Genomic DNA, 20,063 nt, shown 5'->3' with positions numbered 1-20,063 from the left:
TTCATTCAGTGTTTATTAAGCACTTGATATGTACTTGGTACCAATTAGGCACTGAGGTTAAAGCTGTGAATGTAACAGACACAATCTGTCCTTTCATGGATCTTAGTAGTCTGTACATTGAATAAAAATCAAATCAATAGAGGAATTCTCAATGATACAGTGGATGAGAATTCGCTTGCCAATGCAGGGGACATAGGTTTGATCCCTGGTCCAGGAAGATTTCACATGCTACAGAACAACTAATCCCGTATGCCACAACTGCTGAACTTATGTGTTGTAACTACTGAAGCCCGTTCACCTAGAACCTGTGCCCTACAGCAAGAGAAGCCACTGCAATGAGAAGCTCATGCACCACAACAAAAAGTAGCCCCGGCTCGCTACAACTAGAGAAAGACTGCACAGCAAGGAAGACCTCGTGCAGCCGAAAGTAAATGAACGAATAAGTCAAATCAGCTGCTATTATCACCCAAAGTCGTTACCATAATCACTGATGTAAGTAACACGCACTGAACTCCATAGGGACAGGGTGTGTAGAGCTGGATCAGATTTGCCTGCTACCCACAAGGACTTCAAAGCCTAGTGAGACAGGCAGATGATTAATCCCTACTGAGCATGGCAGCTGGTTGCCGTGGGAGCGCTAAGAGAGTGACCACGCCTGTCTGAGAAGCCTGGGGTGGGTATCAAGCAGATGCCAAGTCTCTACAACGGCCTCCCACACCCTAAGTGATCTAGATGGTCACCTGTGCTTCAACACCATCTTCCATGTTGGTTCCGGCAATTTCCTGTCCCTAGACCTTTGCACCAGCTTATCCCTCTAATCCAGGGTTTCTTAACTTTGGCACTGTTGATATTTTAGATTGAGAGCCTGTGCATTGCCGGATATTTAGCAGCATCCCTGGCTTTACTTAGGGCCCCAGTAGCAACTTCCACTGCTCCCAAGTTGTGACGGTTAAAAATGTCTTCAGACATTGCTGGGTGCCTCCTAGAGGCAAAACTGCCCCCAGCGGAGAACCACTATTCTTTTTTTTTTTTAAATGAGGTATAATTGACATATAACATTATACTATTTTCACGTATACAACATAATGATTCAATATTTGTACATATTGTGAAATTATCATCACGATAAGTCTAGTTAATATTCATAACCATACATTGTTATAATTTTTTTTCTTATGATGAGGACTTTTAAGATTCACTCTGTTAGCAACTTGCAAAAATGCAATACGGTTATTTTAACTGCAGTCATTATGCTGTACATCACATCCTTTATTTATTTTATAACTGGAAGTTTGTACCTTTTTACCTCCATCACCTCTTACAATCATCAGTCTCTTGTAACGACCAATCTAGTCTCTGTATCTACGAGCTTGTTTGAGAACCACTATTCTAACTGGAATGTTCTCCCAGATTCCTGCATGGCTAGCAGCTCCTTCAGGAATCGGCTCAGAATGTCACTTCCTCAGTGAGGCCCACACTGACTGCTCTATTTGCACTTTCAGCGCCACTTATAACTCTTCATTGGATTACACCGCTTACTCTTTTAGTTTTCCACTCATAGATCTTCTAACACACTATGCCACATTCTTATTCACCCTGGTTCTTGTCTCTCTCCCCATTAGAACGTGAGCTCCATGCAGGCAGGGCTGTCTGCTCCATTCACTGATGTATCTTTAGTGACTATGGCAGTGCCTGGCAGATGTTAAGCACATACTATGCATTTGGTAAATGACTGAGTGGTCAACATTTGTGTAAAACTGTCATATTTATCAGTATATCCACATGTATTATCTCATTTAACTCTCAAATAATGTAAATGGTTAGACCACAGTACTATTTATGTTCCACAGTGTTATTTCTGTTACATAGTTAAGATTCTGTGACATTAAAGGTAAGTCACATATTAAGAAATGATGATGCTAGAAGGTAACTAGAATAATTAAATATTTAAAACTATAATCTCTTCTATATTACATATTACACCATACTTTTCCAGAATCTGAATGGACAAGCAGAAATTTGCTGAGTGATTTGGGCAAGTACAGAGACAGAACAAAGATGAAAGACTCTCTTGGCCATGGTCAATCAGCCTCTGCCTCAGGTTCATGACTAAGAGAGAAAAAGATTTTTTTCCTCCAACACATAGCATAGTGTTTACTGCAATAAAGACTTTTTTCAATCCACTTGTTGTGACTCTATTATTTTGTGTTGCTTTAACTGGGGCACACGTACCCTCAGGGAATATCAGGAGGTAGAAAAGTATAACAATAATGAAAGTATAAAGAGTAAGTATTTAAAGTATGAGAATAGTAAGATAAAGCCCCGGAATAATCACTGAACATATTGTAAGAGAGTCCCATTACTCGGTATGGAAAGGTGACAAATTCTCTAAAACGCCAGCTGCTTATTAAAAACAAATTCAAATATACTGTTCATTTAATTCACTTACTAATTACTCATTGAGTATATACTCATGCACTGAATATATATGAACACTGGACAAAGCCTCTACCCTCATGGAGTTTACATAACTAGTGATAGAGGCAGACAGTACAGAGATAAGAAATTCAATGTAACTTTTAAAATAACATAGGCCATGCCATGGATACTTCAAGCTGGGGAGGAGAAGGGACTATTTAGGCTGTTTTCCTTGACAGCCCCCATGAGGCACACTCACTCACCCCCGACAGGAGGGGTGTTGGGGAGGAAAGCACTGAGATGTGAAGATCCAGCACTAGAAACAGGAACTGGGTCGCTGGGCGCCAGGAGAAATACGCTTCATGCTTCTCCTTAAAAGCAGTGTTTTCCATCCTACAGACCCCAGAAGCATGCCTCCACGGCACTCCAACGGGCACAGGACTGGTAATGGGTGTCCAAGGATACAAGGGAGTCACCATGGGGCAGAAAGGTTAGTGGGAGCCACGGAGGCCTCTATTGCTTGCAGATGAAAACACCTATTAGTCTAGTACAGCTCTAAGGAGTGCTTAAGAAACGCATCTCTTTAATCTCTGTCTAACCGTTTGTTTTCTTTATTTACTTGAACAGAGCGCCTGTGTTTGTGTGTGTTGCTGTTTTTTCTTTTTTGTCTCCTTACTGAAAAACTGTTCCTTATGGAATATAAAGTATCAAAGATTATTAGATGTACCATTACCTTATTTGCCACCAGGAAAGAAAAAAAAATGTTCTGCCAATAATCATTGCAATATATTGTGAATTGTGAGATATATTATGATTTGAGGGGTGTTAACATGTGAAAGGAGAAGGCAATGGCACCCCACTCCAGTCCTCTTGCCTGGAAAATCCCATGGATGGAGGAGCCTGGTAGGCTGCAGTCCATGAGGTCGCTAGGAGTCGGACACGACTGAGTGACTTCACTTTCACTTTTCACTTTCATGAGCTGGAGAAGGAAATGGAAACACACTCCAGTGTTCTTGCCTGGAGAATCCCAGGGATGGGGGAGCCTGGTGGGCTGCCGTCTATGGGGTCGCACAGAGTCGGACACGATTGAAGTGACTTAGCAGCAGCAACATGTGAAACCTTGACTTGTTGGGTGGAATCAAATTTGGTACTTAGACTTGCCAAACTACGAGGGGCTTTCTCCTCTGAGCTGGGCTATGTTGCACTGTCTCTCTTGTTACTTTGCTGTAATCATCATGAGATGGATTTTACAGGATACTAAAGTTGTGGCACAGATAACCCCCTGATCAACAGAGATTTGTGTTCCCTTTCCACAGGATAGAACATAATTGGTGCTGTGGAGCAGGACCACAGGTGACTCTGTGTGTGTGTGTGTGTGTGTGTGTGTGTGTGTGTGCGTGTGCGCACGTGCATGCATGCACACACATGTAGTTGGGGGTATACCAAAATGCTTAAGTTTGAGGCAATACACAACCTCAGAATATTACTGACATGGCATGAGATAGTTTTACTTTCATTTTCATTTACTTTCAATCATGTTTTGATTTGGGGATAAAAGATGGGTTGGAAAAGTTGAAACTTTGAAAGAGGTATATCTGGAACCTGGGAGACCCTTGAAGAGTATATTGCAATACTCTGGGCCAAGAGATGTGCTCACTGACCATGCTAATAGAAATGAAGACTGATGTTTTAGAGTTATTTTACAGATAAATCCTCCAGGACTTGGCAGAATATTTTGTTTCAAAATGTTACTTTGACTATTATGCAGGTGTTGTGAGACAGACAGATCAGGAGACAACTGTCATTGAAAAGACAGCTTGTTACTCACATTTTCCAAGAGGAGGGGGCAGGAGACACCCCGCAGAGCCACGCGGGGAAGCACCAAGTCTGCCAGGAGGCAGAAGGGGCGAGGGGACGGCATGGGCAACGGCCTTAACTGTGGCTTCTGTGGGAGACGTAAGAAGGTGCAGGGTAAGCAGGCTTAGGATCGGCTAGTTTGAGTAAGTTCAGCACACTCTCGCGTATCAGGGCTTTCTCTAGTTGTCTGGGTGTCTAGGGTACCTGGCCCTGTGATGATAAAGGCAGAAGAACATTGCCTTCTAGAGTACAAAAGCAAGATAGAGGCAGAGTCTCAGAGTATGGGTTCTGGTTTGGTTAGTTTGCATATGAAAGTTATGCTCCACGGAAAATCATTTGGTATCTCTAAGAAATGACTAGATCAGTCTATCCCCATCAGCAAGGCCCCCGATGCCAGAGCATCAAGAATCCAGAAAATACGAAAGTTAATACACATTTAGTAAGAGAAATGAGGAAGTCAAAAATATTTTCATCTTGGATGACTATGGAATGAAAATGTTGCTAACTGTCGAGGGAACTAAAATTTATTGAGCACACATTCTGTGCCCAGTACTGCTTTAAGATCATTGTGTATGTGTGTGTCTGTGGTTAGTTCTATCTGACTGTCTGCAATCCTTTGGACTGTAGCCCACCAGGCTCCTCTGTTCATGGGAATTTTTCGGCAAGAATACTGGAATGAGTTTCCATTTTGTACTTCAGGGGATCTTCCCAAGCCAGTGACAGAACCCGTGTCTCCTGCATCTCCTGCGTTGTAGGCGGATTGGTTACTGGCTGAGTCGTTGGGAAAGCTTCATTAATCCATAAAGTGACATTCTGACAGGGGCACTATTTTTAGCCTAATTTTACAGCAGCGATGTTGAAGAAGTCTGCAAGAGTTTGTGCTGTGCCCCCTATGACAGGCTCCCTCACAGCTCGATTTGAGATGGATTTGAGGTGCTTTGGTGCTTTCTTGGGTAGAGCTATTAATATTTAGGATACAACAATAGTAATTTTTTGTTGTTGTTCAGTCGCTAAGTCATGTCTGACTCTTTGCAACCCTGTGGACTGCAGCACAGCAGGCTCCCCGGTCCTTCACCATCTCCTGGAGGTGCCAAGATCCATGTCCACTGGGTCAGTGATGCTATCTAATCATCTCATCCTCTGCCTCCCCCTTCTCCTCTTGCCTTCAATCTTTCCCAGCATCAGGGACTTTTCCAGTGAGTTAGCACTGTGCATCAGGTGGTCGAAGTATCAGCTTCAGCTTCAGCACCAGTCCTTCCAATGAATGTTCAGGACTGATTTCCTTTAGGATTGACTGCCTTGATCTCCTTGCTGTCCAAGGGGCTCACAAGAATCTTCTCCAGCACCACAATTCAAAGCACCAACTTTTTGACACTCAGCCTTTTTTATGGTCCAACTCTCATATTCATACATGACTACTAGAAAAACCACAGCTTTGATTACATGAACCTTTGTCAACAAAGTGATGTCTCTGCTTCTTAATACACTGTCTAGGTTTGTCACAGCTTTCCTTCCAAGGAGCAAACATTTTTAAATTTCATGGCTGTAGTGATTTTGGAGCCCCCAAAATAAAATCTGTCACTGCTTCCAATTTTTCCCCTTCTATTTGCCATAAAGAGATGGGACCAGATGCTATAATTTTAGATTTTTAAATGTTGAGCTTCAAGCCAGATTTTTCAACTCTCCTCTTTCACCCTCATCAAGAGGCTGTTTAGTTCCTCTTCACTTTCTGCCATTAGAGTGGTATCATATGCATATAAACTACGTTTTTGTTTAACAGAAACTTACACTGCACTTCCTATACTCTAGACACTGTCCTCAAAGCTTTACAAATTCTACTTTATTTAATCCCATAACAACACTTCAAGGTACATATTATTATCCTTATTTTATTCATATTTTTAATCACCTTAATAGTTATCAAGCTATGGAATATCCTGATGAACGATGCACTAGAGTAGGCATTTCCTGTAAACTAATTTAATTCCATCATGTAAGACAAATGTGATTATTTCCAGTTTTAAAAAAATCTAATGCTTAGCGGCTTCCATTTTTTGGACTATCACAAGGCCTTCCTATGAATTTCATAAATGAGCTTCTGTTGTGATTAGAATTATTAAGTCTCATCAGTTTAAGTGACTTGACCAATGATGCTACATGGCCACAGATCACCCTAGTGTAGATTTCAATTTTGGTATATTTATTTGATTCTTCAACCCAACCCACCTTATTTAATCCTATAAGAATACTTTGAGGTACTTATTATTATCCTCATTTTATTCATATTTTGGAGGCTTCCCTTGTGGCTCAGCTGGTAAAGAATATGCCTGCAATGCGGGAGACCTGGGTTCGATCCCTGGGTTGGGAAGATCCCCTGGAGAAGGGAAAGGCTACCCACTCCAGTGTTCTGGCCTGGAGAATTCCATGGACTGTATAGTCCATGGGGTCACAAAGAGTCAGACACAACTGAGTGACTTTCACTTCACTGTTTCATATTTTTAATCACCTTAATAGTTAATAATCACCTTAATACAGTTTTACTTTCAGTGTTTCATAAATTTGGGTTTCTTCACAAGATTTCACAAAATTGGACAGTGCCTGGGCTGAATTTTATGCCCTGTCAAAATTCAAAGATTGGAATCTCAGCACCTCAGAACATGACTGCATTTGAGACTGGGGCTTTGTTTACGTGTTTACTTTTCGCTGCACCGGGTCTTGGCTGCACAAGTGGGATTTCTCTGGTTGTCTTGAGCAGGGGCTACTGTAGTCGTGGCGGCTCCTCTTGCTGAGGAGCACAGGCTTCAGGGCTCGCGGGCGCAGTCACCCCATGGCACGTGGAATCTTCCTGGAGCAGGGATTGAACCCATGTCCCCTGCACTGTCAGGCAAATTCTTAACAACTGGACCACTTGGAAAGTCCGAGATTGGGTTTTTAAAATGATAATTAGGGTAAAATGAGGTCATCGTCCCATCACTTCACGGCAAATAGATGGGGGAAACAATGGAAATATGGAAGACTTTATTTTGGGGGGCTCCAAAATCACTGCAGATGGTGACTGCAGCCATGAAATTAAAAGATGCTTGTTCCTTGGAAGAAAAGCTATGACCAACTTAGACGGCATATTAAAAAGCAGAGACATTACTTTGTCAACAAAGGTCTGTCTAGTCAAAGCTATGTTTTTGCCAGTATTCATGTATGGATGTGAGAGTTGGACTATAAAGAAAGCTGAGCGCCGAAGAATTGGTGCTTTTGAACTGTGGTGTTGGAGAAGACTCTTGACAGTCCCTTGGGCTGCAAGGAGATCCAACCAGTCCATCCTAAAGGAAATCAGTACTGAATATTCATTGGAAGGACTGATGCTGAAGCTGAAAGTCTAATACTTTGTCCACCTGATGCAAAGAGCTGACTCATTGGAAAAGACCCTGATGCTGGGAAAGACTGAAGGCGGGAGGAGAAGGGGATGACAGAGGATGAGATGGTTGGGTGGCATCACCAACTCGATGGACATGAGTCTGAGCAAACTCTGGGAGTCGGTGGTGGACAGGGAGGCCTGGCGTGCTGCAGTCCACTGGGTCGCAAAGGGTCGGACAGGATTAAGCGACTGAGCTGAACTGAGATCATGAGGTTATAAATTAGGGTGCCCCTAACCCATTATGACTTGTGTGCTTATAAGAAAAGGAAATTAAGACCCAGCGCACGCAGAGAGAAGATGACGTGAAGGCACAGGGAGAAGACAGCTGTCTACAAGCCAGGGGAGAGCCTGAAAACTCAAGCCTGCTGATCCCTTGAGCTCAGACGTCTAGCCTCCAGCAGGTCGTGAGAAAATGAATGTCTGTTTAAGTCACCTAGTCCAGGGTATTTTGTTCTGGCTGACCTAGGAAATGAGCATTTAACAGTTAAGTTTCCACTACAAAAGGAAAGCAGAAAGCCACAGTCCTAGGTAGTTAGTCACACAGGCTGTTTGACCCGTCTGATTACTTTCCTAAATTCACTAACCCTGGGGTCAGATGACTTCCTGGGATAAAAGCCAGCTTCCTCTTGTTGTTACTTCAGCCCCTGGCCTGCAGACGTTTTCTTCTTCTTCTTCTTCTAACTTCCCCTCCGGTGGCAGAGGAGATAAATATTAGAGAAACAAAAGTCCGGAACGCGAAGGCTGCCACTCTCACTTCCTCTCCTCCCAACCCAGTACTGCTTTGAATAGCGGCAGTGCCCTGGGGCACAGAGCAGAGAAGGCAGTGCGGTGCCTCGGAGGCTGCCCTGGCCGGCACAGACAGGGTCATGCGTTCACAGAGCCACTTCTGGTCACAGAAGATGCCGGGATGATGGCTCGTGCCCGCCTGGCTGCGGCTCTGATCCCAGCCACGGCCCTCCTCTCCTGCCTGAGATCCGAGAGCTGGGACCCGTGTATACAGGTACGTGGTTGGAGTCAGCTCGGCTTCCCTGAGCTTGGCCTTGCTTCTGAAAAACTGCTCTCTGCTCGCTTTCCCTGTGCTGGGCCTGGGTTAGGTTCATTTGCAAACAGATGTCAAATTACTTTAAAGTAAGAAACCACAGGAATCAAATGATTCATGGTTACAGGGCATTAACAGGCAGCCTGGGGCATTGTGCCCCACTTAGGAATTACATAGGAACTTTAGTCGAGACAGACCTGCTTAGAATCACTATTGTTCCACATCTGGGCTCTGTGACTTTGAAGAAGTCATTAAACCTCTCTGAGACAAGTTTTTACATTAATAAAAGAACCGTAGACTTTAATAGAAAGTTGTAAGAAGCCTGCTTCCTGTCATTCCTTTCCGCCGGTGGTTTGTACATTGTTTTGGGCTGTTGCTTTGCCCCTTTCACTATCAGGAAGATATGGTTTTTTTTTTTTTTTTTTGGTCTCTTAATAGAAAGAAGTTTCTATGTAGATTTCAGATTTCTAAATCTAGTCTAGTTCTGTCCAAAAAATGAAAAGAAAAAGAGAGACAGAGAGATAAAGACAGAGACAGAGTAAAAGAGAAGAATAAGAGACAGGGAAAGATGCAATATCAGCTAATGCAATGCTTTCTTTGTGAAACACCAGCCAGCTGGTCTGTAATCTCATTCAGAAAGGGTCTCCTGTTTTTTCCCCTGCATGGACCTTACTATTGCTTTGGAAGCCCGCGGCAGCAGCAAACAGCCACGGAAATGTCCTGGGATTTAGGGTGTGGCAGAAACTCAAGAAAAGCATAACCAGTCAGAGTCCTGACATTGAGGACATGGGGGAGATCGTGTACTTTACTGTGTAACAGAGACAAGCCTGTCTTCCCAAGTCCTCTGTCCCCGCCACTCCCTGCCCACACCCGGCTCACTGTCCTCCTGTCTCTCCTGCTGTTCAGTCACTGGGTATAGAGCCTCCAGTTCCGGTCACCCCAGGATGAAACCACAGCTTCTCCTGGCGCCTCTCCTTCCCCGTGCCCCAGATGCTCTCATTTTCCGAAACTTGAGGGGACCCTCTGTCCACCACCTCACTGCCACCCTAGGGCAGATCCCCAGGTCCCCTGGCCTTGACGCTTGGGCAGTGACCCGTCTCCTGACCCCACGGCCTGCTTCCTTTAACCTGCTCATATTCATCTGCTGTTTATTTGTTGTTGCTGTTTTTTGAGGTTCAACTCTAAGATATTACTGTCCTTAAAAGCTTTTAATAATTCTCCATCACTGTCAGGGACCTTTTCCTACCATGGGGTTCTTTGCACTCACGATTTCCCCTAGCTAGAACGCTTTTCCCCCTAGATCAGTGCTGTTCAATGGGTCACATGGAGTTATTTAAATTTAAATAATACATTTAACTAAATTCAACTGAAATTTTATTTAACCACATTAACGTAATTTTAACTAACTAAATTTAAAACGATGCTTTAAACTATGTTCTAGCAGCCATATTAAAAAAATTAAAAGTAGATGAATTTAATTTTAGTACTATTTTTATTTAACTTTGTTTATTAAAAATACTATTTCAAACTGTAATATATACTAGACTATTAACAAGATATTTTATGTTTTTCTTTGGTACTAAGTCCTTGAGTTTAGCATATGTTATAGCATTTCTTTTGCATTTATTATATTAAACTATCCACATTTCTCATACTTAATAGCTGTGTGTGGCTTGTGGTTACCAAATTGGACAATACAGCCCTAGATATGTTCATAATTTAATCCCTCACTTTATTCAAATTTCTGCTTAAATGTTACCTCCTCTGGGAAGCCTTCCTTGATTGCCTCATATAAAGCTCCTCACTCCCTGTATTTGCCTTTAATGTCCTATCTACTTTATTTTTATTAGTTTAAAAAATATTTATTTGCTTATTTGGCTGCACTGGGTCTTTGTTGCGGCATTCAGGATTTTTTTTAGTTGTGGCTTGCAAACTCTTCGTTGCAGTACCTGGGATCTAGTTCTCTGACCAGGGATTGAATCCAGGCCCCTTGCATTGGGAACACGAAGTCCAGCCACTGGCCCACCAGGGAAGTCCTACTGCTTTACTTTCTGTTTTTAATAGCATGCCATTGTGTGTGTATATATACACATGTGTATGTGTGTGTGAGTGTGTGAGTGTGTGTACGCTCAGGTGTGTCCAACTCTTTGCAACCCCATAGACCGCAGTCCACCCGTCTCTGTCTACGGGATTTTCCAGGCAAGAATATTGGAGGGGCTTGCCACTTCCTTCTCCAGAGGATCTCTCCCACCCAGAGCTAGAACCTGGATCTCCTGCAGCGCAGGCTGTTTCTTTACTAACTGAGCCAGCAGGGACGCCCACACATATGCGTATATAAAACACACATGGTGTGTGAATACATGCATTTATGTTCATTATTTGTCTTTATGTTGAAATGGTATTTGTAAAAGGGCAAGATCATTGCTGGTTTTACTTATCACTGTGTCCCAGTGCCTAGCGCATGTGGTTGCTCAGTGTGAACATGTCAAACGACTTAAAAGGACAGAGTATCGGGCCCCTGGACCTGGCTCCGGCTTCCCGTCTGGTTTAGGTTTCACATCCCCGCCACACTCGTCTACGCGGGACTCGTTTTCCGCCGCTCTGTACTCCTCTCTTCCCTCCTCCTTCCTCTTTCCACATATCCAAATCTCACTTATCCTTCCAGATTTGCCTTGAAATTTTCTCTTTCTTGGAAGCCTTCTAAACAATCTATAGTCTCGGAATCCAGGATTGATACCTACCTTTTCTGAACCAAAGGGAACATTTTCCAAGCCTGGTTTAAGACCCTTTTCAGGAAGGAGTTGTGCTCCTACCATAACCCTTACTCTAGATGGGGAGCTAATGGAAGTCTGGAGCCATATCACACTGGTCTTTGTGGTAAAGTCACAGCACTTAATAGCAAATGCCTGCAGTAGGGATTTGAATAAACTTCCATGGAATCAGTTATCCATTCATTTGTTTCAACAAATATTTATTGAGCATTAACCATTTTCTGGGCATCATTCTGAGTGCTGGGGGCATAACAGACAGCTAGATTCTCAAAGTTTACAATCTAGAGAGGGAAACAAACAGTACATATGTGACAACCACGCAGAAGGCATCAGGTTAGATAGTGATGTCTCCCGTGAAGGAGAATAAAGGAGGGTAAGGGATGACCCTGGCCCCATTCTCTATTAGACTGTATGGACAGTGAGGATGCTATGAGGAATAACATTTCAGGATCGAGTGAATAAAGTAAAAGGGCTGCACTGTGGCCTGTGAGGCTTTACACATATTACTTCATCTTGCTGAATTCTTATTCTTTAAAAGGTTTATTTGAAGATTAAATTCAAATATGTAACATATAAGACATAAGCCTCATATAGTGGAGAATTAGTAATAGCCAATAATAATACATGTTAACAATGTATTGATCATTTACACTGTAATAGGCTTTGAGATAATCTCTTTAAAAACCTTATCTCATTAATCCTGTTAACAGATTCTATGGGTTTTAAACTGAAAACCAAAATTAGCTAGCTTAAGCAAAGAATTTTGTTGAAGAATCAGAGAATAAGGAAACTAAATGGGAAGTTGGAGAACAAGGCTTACAAAGAATTTGGGAAAATGTGATAGATATCAGCTTAGGAACCAAGGCAGTATCAAGTGTTAGGTTCCCGCACGGTCAGTGATCCAAGTGAAAGTGAAATTTGTTCAGTTGTGTCTGACTTTTTGTGACCCAGAATTCTCCAGGCCAGAATACTGGAGTCGGTAGCCTTTCCCTTCTCCAGGGGATCTTCCCAACCCAGGGATCGAACCCAGGTCTCCCACATTGCAGGCGGATTCTTTACCAGCTGAGCCACAAGGGAAGCCCAAGAATACTGGAGTGGGTAGCCTAGCCCTTCTCCAGCAGACCTCCCTGACCCAGGAATTGAACTGGAGTCTACTGCAATGCAGGCTGATTCTTTACCAACTGAGCTATGAGTGATCCAAAGGAAAGAATAAAACTGGCAAAAATTGGGCTATGACCAAGGAAGGGCTGAAGACTTGACTGGAAGTCTCTTTAAGCTTGTAAACAATGAGAGGTATATTTAGAAAAACAATAGCAACAACACAATGCCTTCCTGCAAATTGTAGGGAAGAGCTAGGGTGGCATTTAGAGCTTTTGGACTCCAGTGCTTCAGATCTTCACCATGAGATTCCATTGCTTCTCGCTGAATTCTGCCATTGAGAGAGTAAAGGTTAATCATCGGGTCGGTGCTTTTCCCTTCCTAATCTAGAGTAAGGCCTTTTTAAGAATGAAGAGAGTGGCTAAATGAAGGGATGAGTGGATGAATGGACGGATGATCAGGTGATGGATGACTGGATGGATGGATGGTTGAAATAAGGTTGACTGGTCTCTTTGCTTGTCCCAGTAGCCTCCAAGGCTTTAGTCTAGGAGAGGAGAGTTGCTGGGAAGTCTGCTAAGGTGCATGCAGGAAGACATTGCATCTAATATCTAATCATTTCAGGTGGTTCCTAACATTAGTTACCAATGCATGGAGCTGAATCTCTACAAAATCCCTGACAACATCCCCATAACAACCAAGATGCTGGACCTGAGCTTTAACTACCTGAGACATTTAGGCAGCCATAACTTCTCCAGCTTCCCAGAGCTGCAAGTGCTGGATTTATCCAGGTAATGCATGAGTTCTACCACTATACAAGGAGAAATGTTCATGGCATTGTCATTTCATTCTCAAGTCAGAAAGCCTGATTCATGAGGTTTCGTTTCATTCACTTAATTATCCACTCAACAGACATCTCACTTGTTCTATAACTTTGGGCAAGTTATCTCCCTTCTCCAGGCCTCAGCTTTTTCATTTGTGAAAGCAGTTGGGTGAGACAGTTTCTGAGGAAAGTTCTGTCTCTGATTTTCTCTTAAGTCAGGGGACTAAATTGACTTGAACTCTTTCATCAGCAAATATTTATTGACTATTTGCTGCTATATTCTTGTGGCTGCTATATGCTTGTTGTTCACTCTGCTAGGAAATAAGAATATGTTGACATATAACACAAAACCCTAGCTATTAAGGAGGGCATATCCACTTAAAAAAATTAATATGTTTAAAACCTGAGCACAGTGCTGGGCACACAGTAGGCATTTAAGACATGTTACTTGATTCTGATTTTGGATTTTGAAACTGAGATAAAGATAGTAATATATAAGAGTAGGTGATAAGCTATTTGAAAACTAGAGGCAATACATTGTGCTGTAGAGAAAAGGGGCCTTCTATGCAGAAAGCCACCGGATTTCCCTGGTGGCTCAGGGGGTAAAGAATCCACTTGCAATGCAGGAAACCTGGGTTCAATCCCTTGGCTGGGAATGCCCTCCAGGGTGGGGAGGGAGGGGGGTTGGGGCATGGCAACCCACTCCAGTATTCTTGCCTGGAGAATCCTCATGGACAGAGGGGCCTGGTGGGCCATAATCCATGGGGTTGCAAAGAGCTGGACACGACTGAGTGACTAACACATACATGCAGTGAGTAATTAAGACAGAGTTCTTGAATGGAGTTGGATTCAGATAATGTCTAGAATATTGAAAGTGAGGTACAGGAGAGGGAATTAGGAAGATACAAGTAAGCCAGAGAGAAAGATGCATGATCAAAGGAAAACATCTGCTGTATTTGCTTTTCTGATACAACAAAGTGTATTGTTCATTAGAACAGGTAAAGTTATTATCATCATTTTGGGGAGAACTGAATCCTATTCCTAAAATATTTTCATCATTAGGGACTTTATTTAGAAAAGTAATGCATAATGGACTATAACCTCTATAAGAGTTTGTGAAAAGTGAAGAAACCTATATGACATTTTATTATAGAAACTCTTAATAAAGGATACGAGGATGGTAGATATTTCTGTAGAAGAGTGATCATCTGATGTTTTATACTCTAACTGGGATATTGATAGACTACAACAAAGTTGGGAATCAAACCTTTTGAAGGCAGTGACATGGTGCCCTATGGAGGGCAGAATACTTGAGCCGAGTCCTTCTCCAACATTCACTGCCACGTGGCCGGAGGCTTGTCCCTACATCTGACCTGAGTCTCAGAAACATAAGTGATGAACCTTAAACCACAGGATTAACTGTGATACTGACAGTAACATGTTATATATATTAAAGACCTTGCAAAGTAGACTTTAATATAAAATACTATTAGAGCATTCCATTAGTTTCTAAATTTCAGTTTTCTGAGTAAGAATTTTGTTAAGAACTGTACCAAATCAAGGTAGCCAGACCAATATTCTTCTTTAATTTTAAAGAAAAATGGTTTCTCACCAGCGTCCCTTGAAATTGATCTTCGACCCACCATGTACCCAAGGAACTGCCCTCAGAAGCTTTAAATATGTTCCGAGAGAGAGGCTAGTTCCCTCTTTTGGTTAGTTGGGAGGAGATGCTAGATTAGGATAAGGACAGATTACGAGCAATAGATGCTCTGCCTTTTCTCCTCATTTCACAGTGTCTTCCTGCACAGTCAATAACTGTATTTATCTTCAGTGGATGCTTTCATGCTAGACCAGCCAGCCTTTTGTCCCTACGGAAATCTATTGATACTTTTTTTTTTTTTTTCTTTTTGTAGATGAGAAAAGAGAGGCTTGGAGAGTTTAAGTATACATTCACATGGCTTGTTGACAGCAGGCCAGAAAGTCACATTCACATCTCCTGCTTCCAACTTGTATTTTCTCTTCACCTTCATCCTCGGCTTCTCTGAACTGATGTTGTTGTTGTTTAGTCACTGAGTCATGTGCAAGTTTTTACGACTCCATGGACTGCCAGGCTCCTGCGTCCATGGGGTTTCCCAGGCAAGAACCCTTGAGTGGTTTGCTAGTTCCTTCTCCAGGGGCTCTTTCCGACCCAGGGATCCAAACCAGGTCTCCTGCAATGGCAGGCGTGTTCTTTACCTCTGAGCCCCCTTATAATACGGGGAATTTTTCTTGAATAGTAAGGATATCTGTGACATTTAGGTATAATTTCTATATCTTTGAAATTGGCATTCAGTGGTCACTTATCATGCCTAACAATTAATAGCTACCTATCTCATCTTACCAGTTGGATACATAATCACACTTATGTGTTTCAGGAAATGGCTAAAGTAGACCTGAGGTTCAGTCTTCAGGCGCCCCAATCATTCGTCTTTAACTGATTTTCCTCTTGTGGATGGACTGCCTCTGCTTAGCATGTGTGTCTAGTATGATAAAAAAGATTGTCATGGGGGCTAGCTTTATAGTACCAAATCTGTGGGGCTCCTTTGTTTCATCTGCCTTGCTGGATATGTACCATTATATAGCATTGTTATATCTGTGTGGAGACCGAGATGACTGAGTTGATATTTCATTTTGTTTCTTTTATTCAGCAGAAATATTACATAATCTGTATCTCTTTTTCTTGTAGATGTGAAATTAAGATTATTGAAGACGACACATTTCAGGGCCTAAACCACCTCTCCACCTTGATACTGACGGGAAACCCTATCCAGAGTTTAGCCTGGGGAGCCTTTTCTGGGCTATCAAGTCTACAGAAGCTGGTGGCCGTGGAGACAAACCTAGTATCTCTAAATGACTTCCCCATTGGACATCTCAAAACCTTGAAAGAGCTTAACGTGGCTCACAATTTTATCCATTCCTTCAAGTTACCTGAATATTTTTCTAACCTGCCCAACCTGGAGCACTTGGATCTTTCTAACAACAAAATCCAAAATATTTATTATGAAGATGTGAAAGTTCTACATCAAATGCCCCTACTCAACCTCTCTTTAGATTTGTCCCTGAACCCTTTAGACTTTATTGAACCAGGTACCTTTAAAGAAATTAAGCTCAATGGATTGACTCTGCGAAGTAATTTTAACAGTTCAGATGTCATGAAAACTTGTATTCAAGGTCTGGCTGGTTTAAAAATCAACCGGCTGGTTTTGGGAGAATTTAAAAATGAAAGGAAGTTGAAAAAATTTGACAGATCTTTCCTGATGGGACTATGCAACCTGACCATTGAACAATTCCGGATAGCGTACTTGGGCGAATTCTCAGGGGATGATACAGACTTATTTAATTGTTTGGCAAATGTTTCTGGGATTTCTTTGTTGAGTATATCTTTAGGAAGTCTACAAGCCCTTCTTAAAGATTTTAGATGGCAACACTTAGAAATGATTAACTGTGACTTTGAAAAGTTTCCTGCACTGAAGCTCAGTTCTCTCAAAAAGTTTGTTTTCATAGACAACAAAGGTATAAGCAGTTTTAATGAGTTTGAGCTACCAAGCCTTCAGTATCTAGATCTCAAAAGAAATCACTTGAGTTTCAAGGGTTGCTGTTCTCACACTGATTTTGGGACAACCAAACTGAAGCATTTAGATCTGAGCTTCAACGATGTCATTACCTTAAGTTCAAACTTCATGGGCTTAGAGCAACTAGAACATCTGGATTTTCAGCATTCCACTCTGAAACAGATCAATGCTTTTTCAACATTCCTATCACTCAGAAACCTCCGTTACCTTGATATTTCTTATACCCACACCCGGATTGTCTTCCACGGCATCTTTACTGGCTTAGTCAGTCTCCAAACCTTGAAAATGGCAGGCAACTCTTTTCAGAACAACTTGCTCCCTGATATCTTCACAGAGCTGACTAACTTAACCATCTTGGACCTCTCTAAGTGTCAACTGGAACAGGTATCCCAGACAGCATTTCACTTCCTCTCTAGCCTTCAGGTGCTGAATATGAGTCACAACAAACTCTTGTCATTGGATACACATCTTTATGAACCGCTCCATTCGCTCCAGATCCTAGACTGCAGTTTCAACCGTATCATGGCTTCTAAGGAGCAAGAACTACAGAATTTGCCAAGGAACCTCACTTGGCTAAATCTTACTAAGAATGAATTTGCTTGTGTTTGTGAACACCAGAGTTTCCTGCAGTGGGTCAAGGACCAGAGGCAGCTCTTGGTGGAAGCTGAGCAAATGATGTGTGCAGAGCCTCCAGATATGAAGGACATGCCAGTGCTTAGTTTCAGGAATGCCACTTGTCAGATGAGCAAGACGATCATTAGCGTGTCGGTTGTCACTGTACTCCTGGTAACTGTGGTGGGAGTCCTGGTCTATAAGTTCTATTTCCACCTGATGCTTCTTGCTGGCTGCAAAAAGTATAGCAGAGGTGAAAGCACCTATGATGCCTTTGTAATCTACTCGAGCCAGGATGAAGACTGGGTGCGGAATGAGCTGGTGAAGAACTTGGAGGAGGGCGTGCCCCCCTTTCAGCTCTGCCTTCACTACAGGGACTTTATTCCTGGGGTGGCCATCGCTGCCAACATCATCCAGGAAGGTTTCCACAAAAGCCGCAAGGTCATTGTCGTGGTGTCCCAGCACTTCATCCAGAGCCGATGGTGTATCTTCGAGTATGAGATTGCCCAGACCTGGCAGTTTCTGAGCAGCCATGCCGGCATCATCTTCATCGTCCTGCAGAAGCTGGAGAAGTCTCTGCTGCGGCAGCAGGTGGAGCTCTATCGCCTTCTGAGCAGGAACACCTACCTGGAGTGGGAGGACAGTGTCCTGGGGCAGCATGTCTTCTGGAGAAGACTCAGAAAGGCCTTGCTGGCTGGTAAACCCCGGAGTTCAGAAGGAACAGCAGATGCAGAAACCGACCCACAGGAAGCGACAACCTCCACCTGAGGGGGAGGATCCCCTGATGTGCTCCTTGCCCAGCGGGAGGCAGGGCGTGTTCAGTTAACAAGTACCAAACGCCGCCGTGTACCAAGCAGTGTGCCAAAGGCTGGTGATCCAGTGATACACGGGACCTATAGGACTGCCCACCTCACGGAGCTTACAGTGCAGAGGGAATAAATACTGTGCTAAAATACAGAACTTCCCGGGGGATGTTTCAACCAACTCAGCTAAGGAGTCCAGGGCAGGGAAAGTCAACCCAACTCTTACCCATCAAATTGAATTAGAACTAACAGACTGGGCCTCCATGAGAATAATAAAGGACAGACTTCTCCTGAGTATTTTGAGTGGAAATCGTGTCAGGTTACATGTTTTAGCTATATTAAAACAAGGTGGTTTTGGTCGTTTCGATTGATCTAGGTCTTGACTTACTTTTCCTTTTCCTATTGGATACAGTTTAAATTCTACTTTTTGACCCAGAAGTCTCCTGATTCAGATTCCCCTCCACTTTACGTCAATTCACAAACATCCTGGTTATCCCTAAGCATGTTCTATTTATTAACTATTAGTTTCTGATATATTTTTGTCTTTATAAATCCAGTTCTCATTTTCCACGTCTTCTCTATCAATCCATACTATAAATAAAACTGTTAGAGACACGCTGGACATATCCATATTTAACTACTATCTTTTGAGAAAATATATAAAATACAGTCTATTATTTTGTCTCGTGATGTCATTCTGAAGTTATTACCTAGTAAGTTATGACTATCCTGAAGGTAGTATCAAAATAATTCGGTTGAAAGTGGCACTTATTGTAATAGAGGGAAATAGGTCCAACTTCCTGGCCTCATAATGAGAAATTCAGGTTAGAGGCAGGGTAAGAGGTGGGATGACCTTAGGAGGTCAGTTTTTCTCGATGGCCCCAGAAACACGTGGGCTGGTAGAGCTGGGGTGACCACATAATGAGAATTGCAGCAAAATGTTTCTTATGTAGCAAGTGAGTTTTATTTGATAGACCATTGCATTTTTCAAGGTATTTTGAAATGGTTTGAGGTGGGGAGCCTGTCTTGCTCTTTCCTGTTGGGTGTCACTCCACGACCACATTTAGGAAAAAGCAGATGTCATTTTTGAAAAAACAATGTCCCTGAGGTTACTGTGGGTCATGTTACAGTGAATTCTTAGAAAAGCACACTCATCCAGCTTCATCAGAATGGCTCAGAGAAAGGGCAGAGATGTTTGGAAAATACAGTTGTCAGAACTGAAATATATGGCCACATTTAGGAATGTGTTTGTGACTGAGTGTTCTAGGGTGTATTTTGGTTGGAGCATGGTTGAAGTTGCTGAGCATGCCTGAGTGTGTTTATAGGTCTCATGTGCCAGTGAAAGTGGGCATATGTGTTTGACCACATGCCTCTAAGTGTTGCGGTTCACGTTTGTGTGATCATACCTGCCTGGAAGAAAGTGTGATTACACTGCAAGGGGTGTGTTTGTATTGATGTAGATGTCTCAGATGTTTGACTGAGGTCCTCCCTCTAGTGTTGGCATATGATTTCTTATATACAAATGTCTGTGTTAGATTCTCAGTATGTTTGAAGGCATGGGTTTTTATGTGTGTGTAGGCCATATGTAAGTGTGTTATGTCCATATTTAAGTCTGCATTTTG

At 42.6% G+C, this 20,063-nt stretch overlaps 1 protein-coding gene across 1 annotated transcript; it reads left to right on the top strand.

Annotated features, from left to right (window-relative positions):
• Nucleotides 1–8,311: 8,311 nt before the first annotated feature.
• On the top strand, nucleotides 8,312–19,115 carry TLR4 (toll like receptor 4). The gene is made up of 3 exons (XM_020910496.2): nucleotides 8,312–8,687; nucleotides 13,217–13,383; nucleotides 16,141–19,115. The coding sequence occupies exons 1-3, from the start codon at nucleotides 8,595–8,597 to the stop codon at nucleotides 18,404–18,406; spliced, it is 2,526 nt and encodes an 841-aa protein (XP_020766155.2). The 5' UTR covers nucleotides 8,312–8,594; the 3' UTR covers nucleotides 18,407–19,115.
• The last annotated feature ends 948 nt before the right edge of the window (nucleotides 19,116–20,063 follow it).

This window comes from Odocoileus virginianus, chromosome 31 (genome assembly GCF_023699985.2).
Source record: "Odocoileus virginianus isolate 20LAN1187 ecotype Illinois chromosome 31, Ovbor_1.2, whole genome shotgun sequence".
Taxonomy (NCBI): domain Eukaryota; kingdom Metazoa; phylum Chordata; class Mammalia; order Artiodactyla; family Cervidae; genus Odocoileus; species Odocoileus virginianus.
This window is presented reverse-complemented; position numbering and strand designations above follow the sequence as displayed.

Coding starts and splice junctions, on each gene's coding strand:
- TLR4 (XM_020910496.2), top strand. CDS start 8,595: ATGATGGCTCGTGCCCGCCTGGCTGCGGCTCTGATCCCAGCCACGGCC. Junction 8,688..13,216: donor GCTGGGACCCGTGTATACAG/GTACGTGGTTGG, acceptor TAATCATTTCAG/GTGGTTCCTAACATTAGTTA. Junction 13,384..16,140: donor CAAGTGCTGGATTTATCCAG/GTAATGCATGAG, acceptor TTTTTCTTGTAG/ATGTGAAATTAAGATTATTG.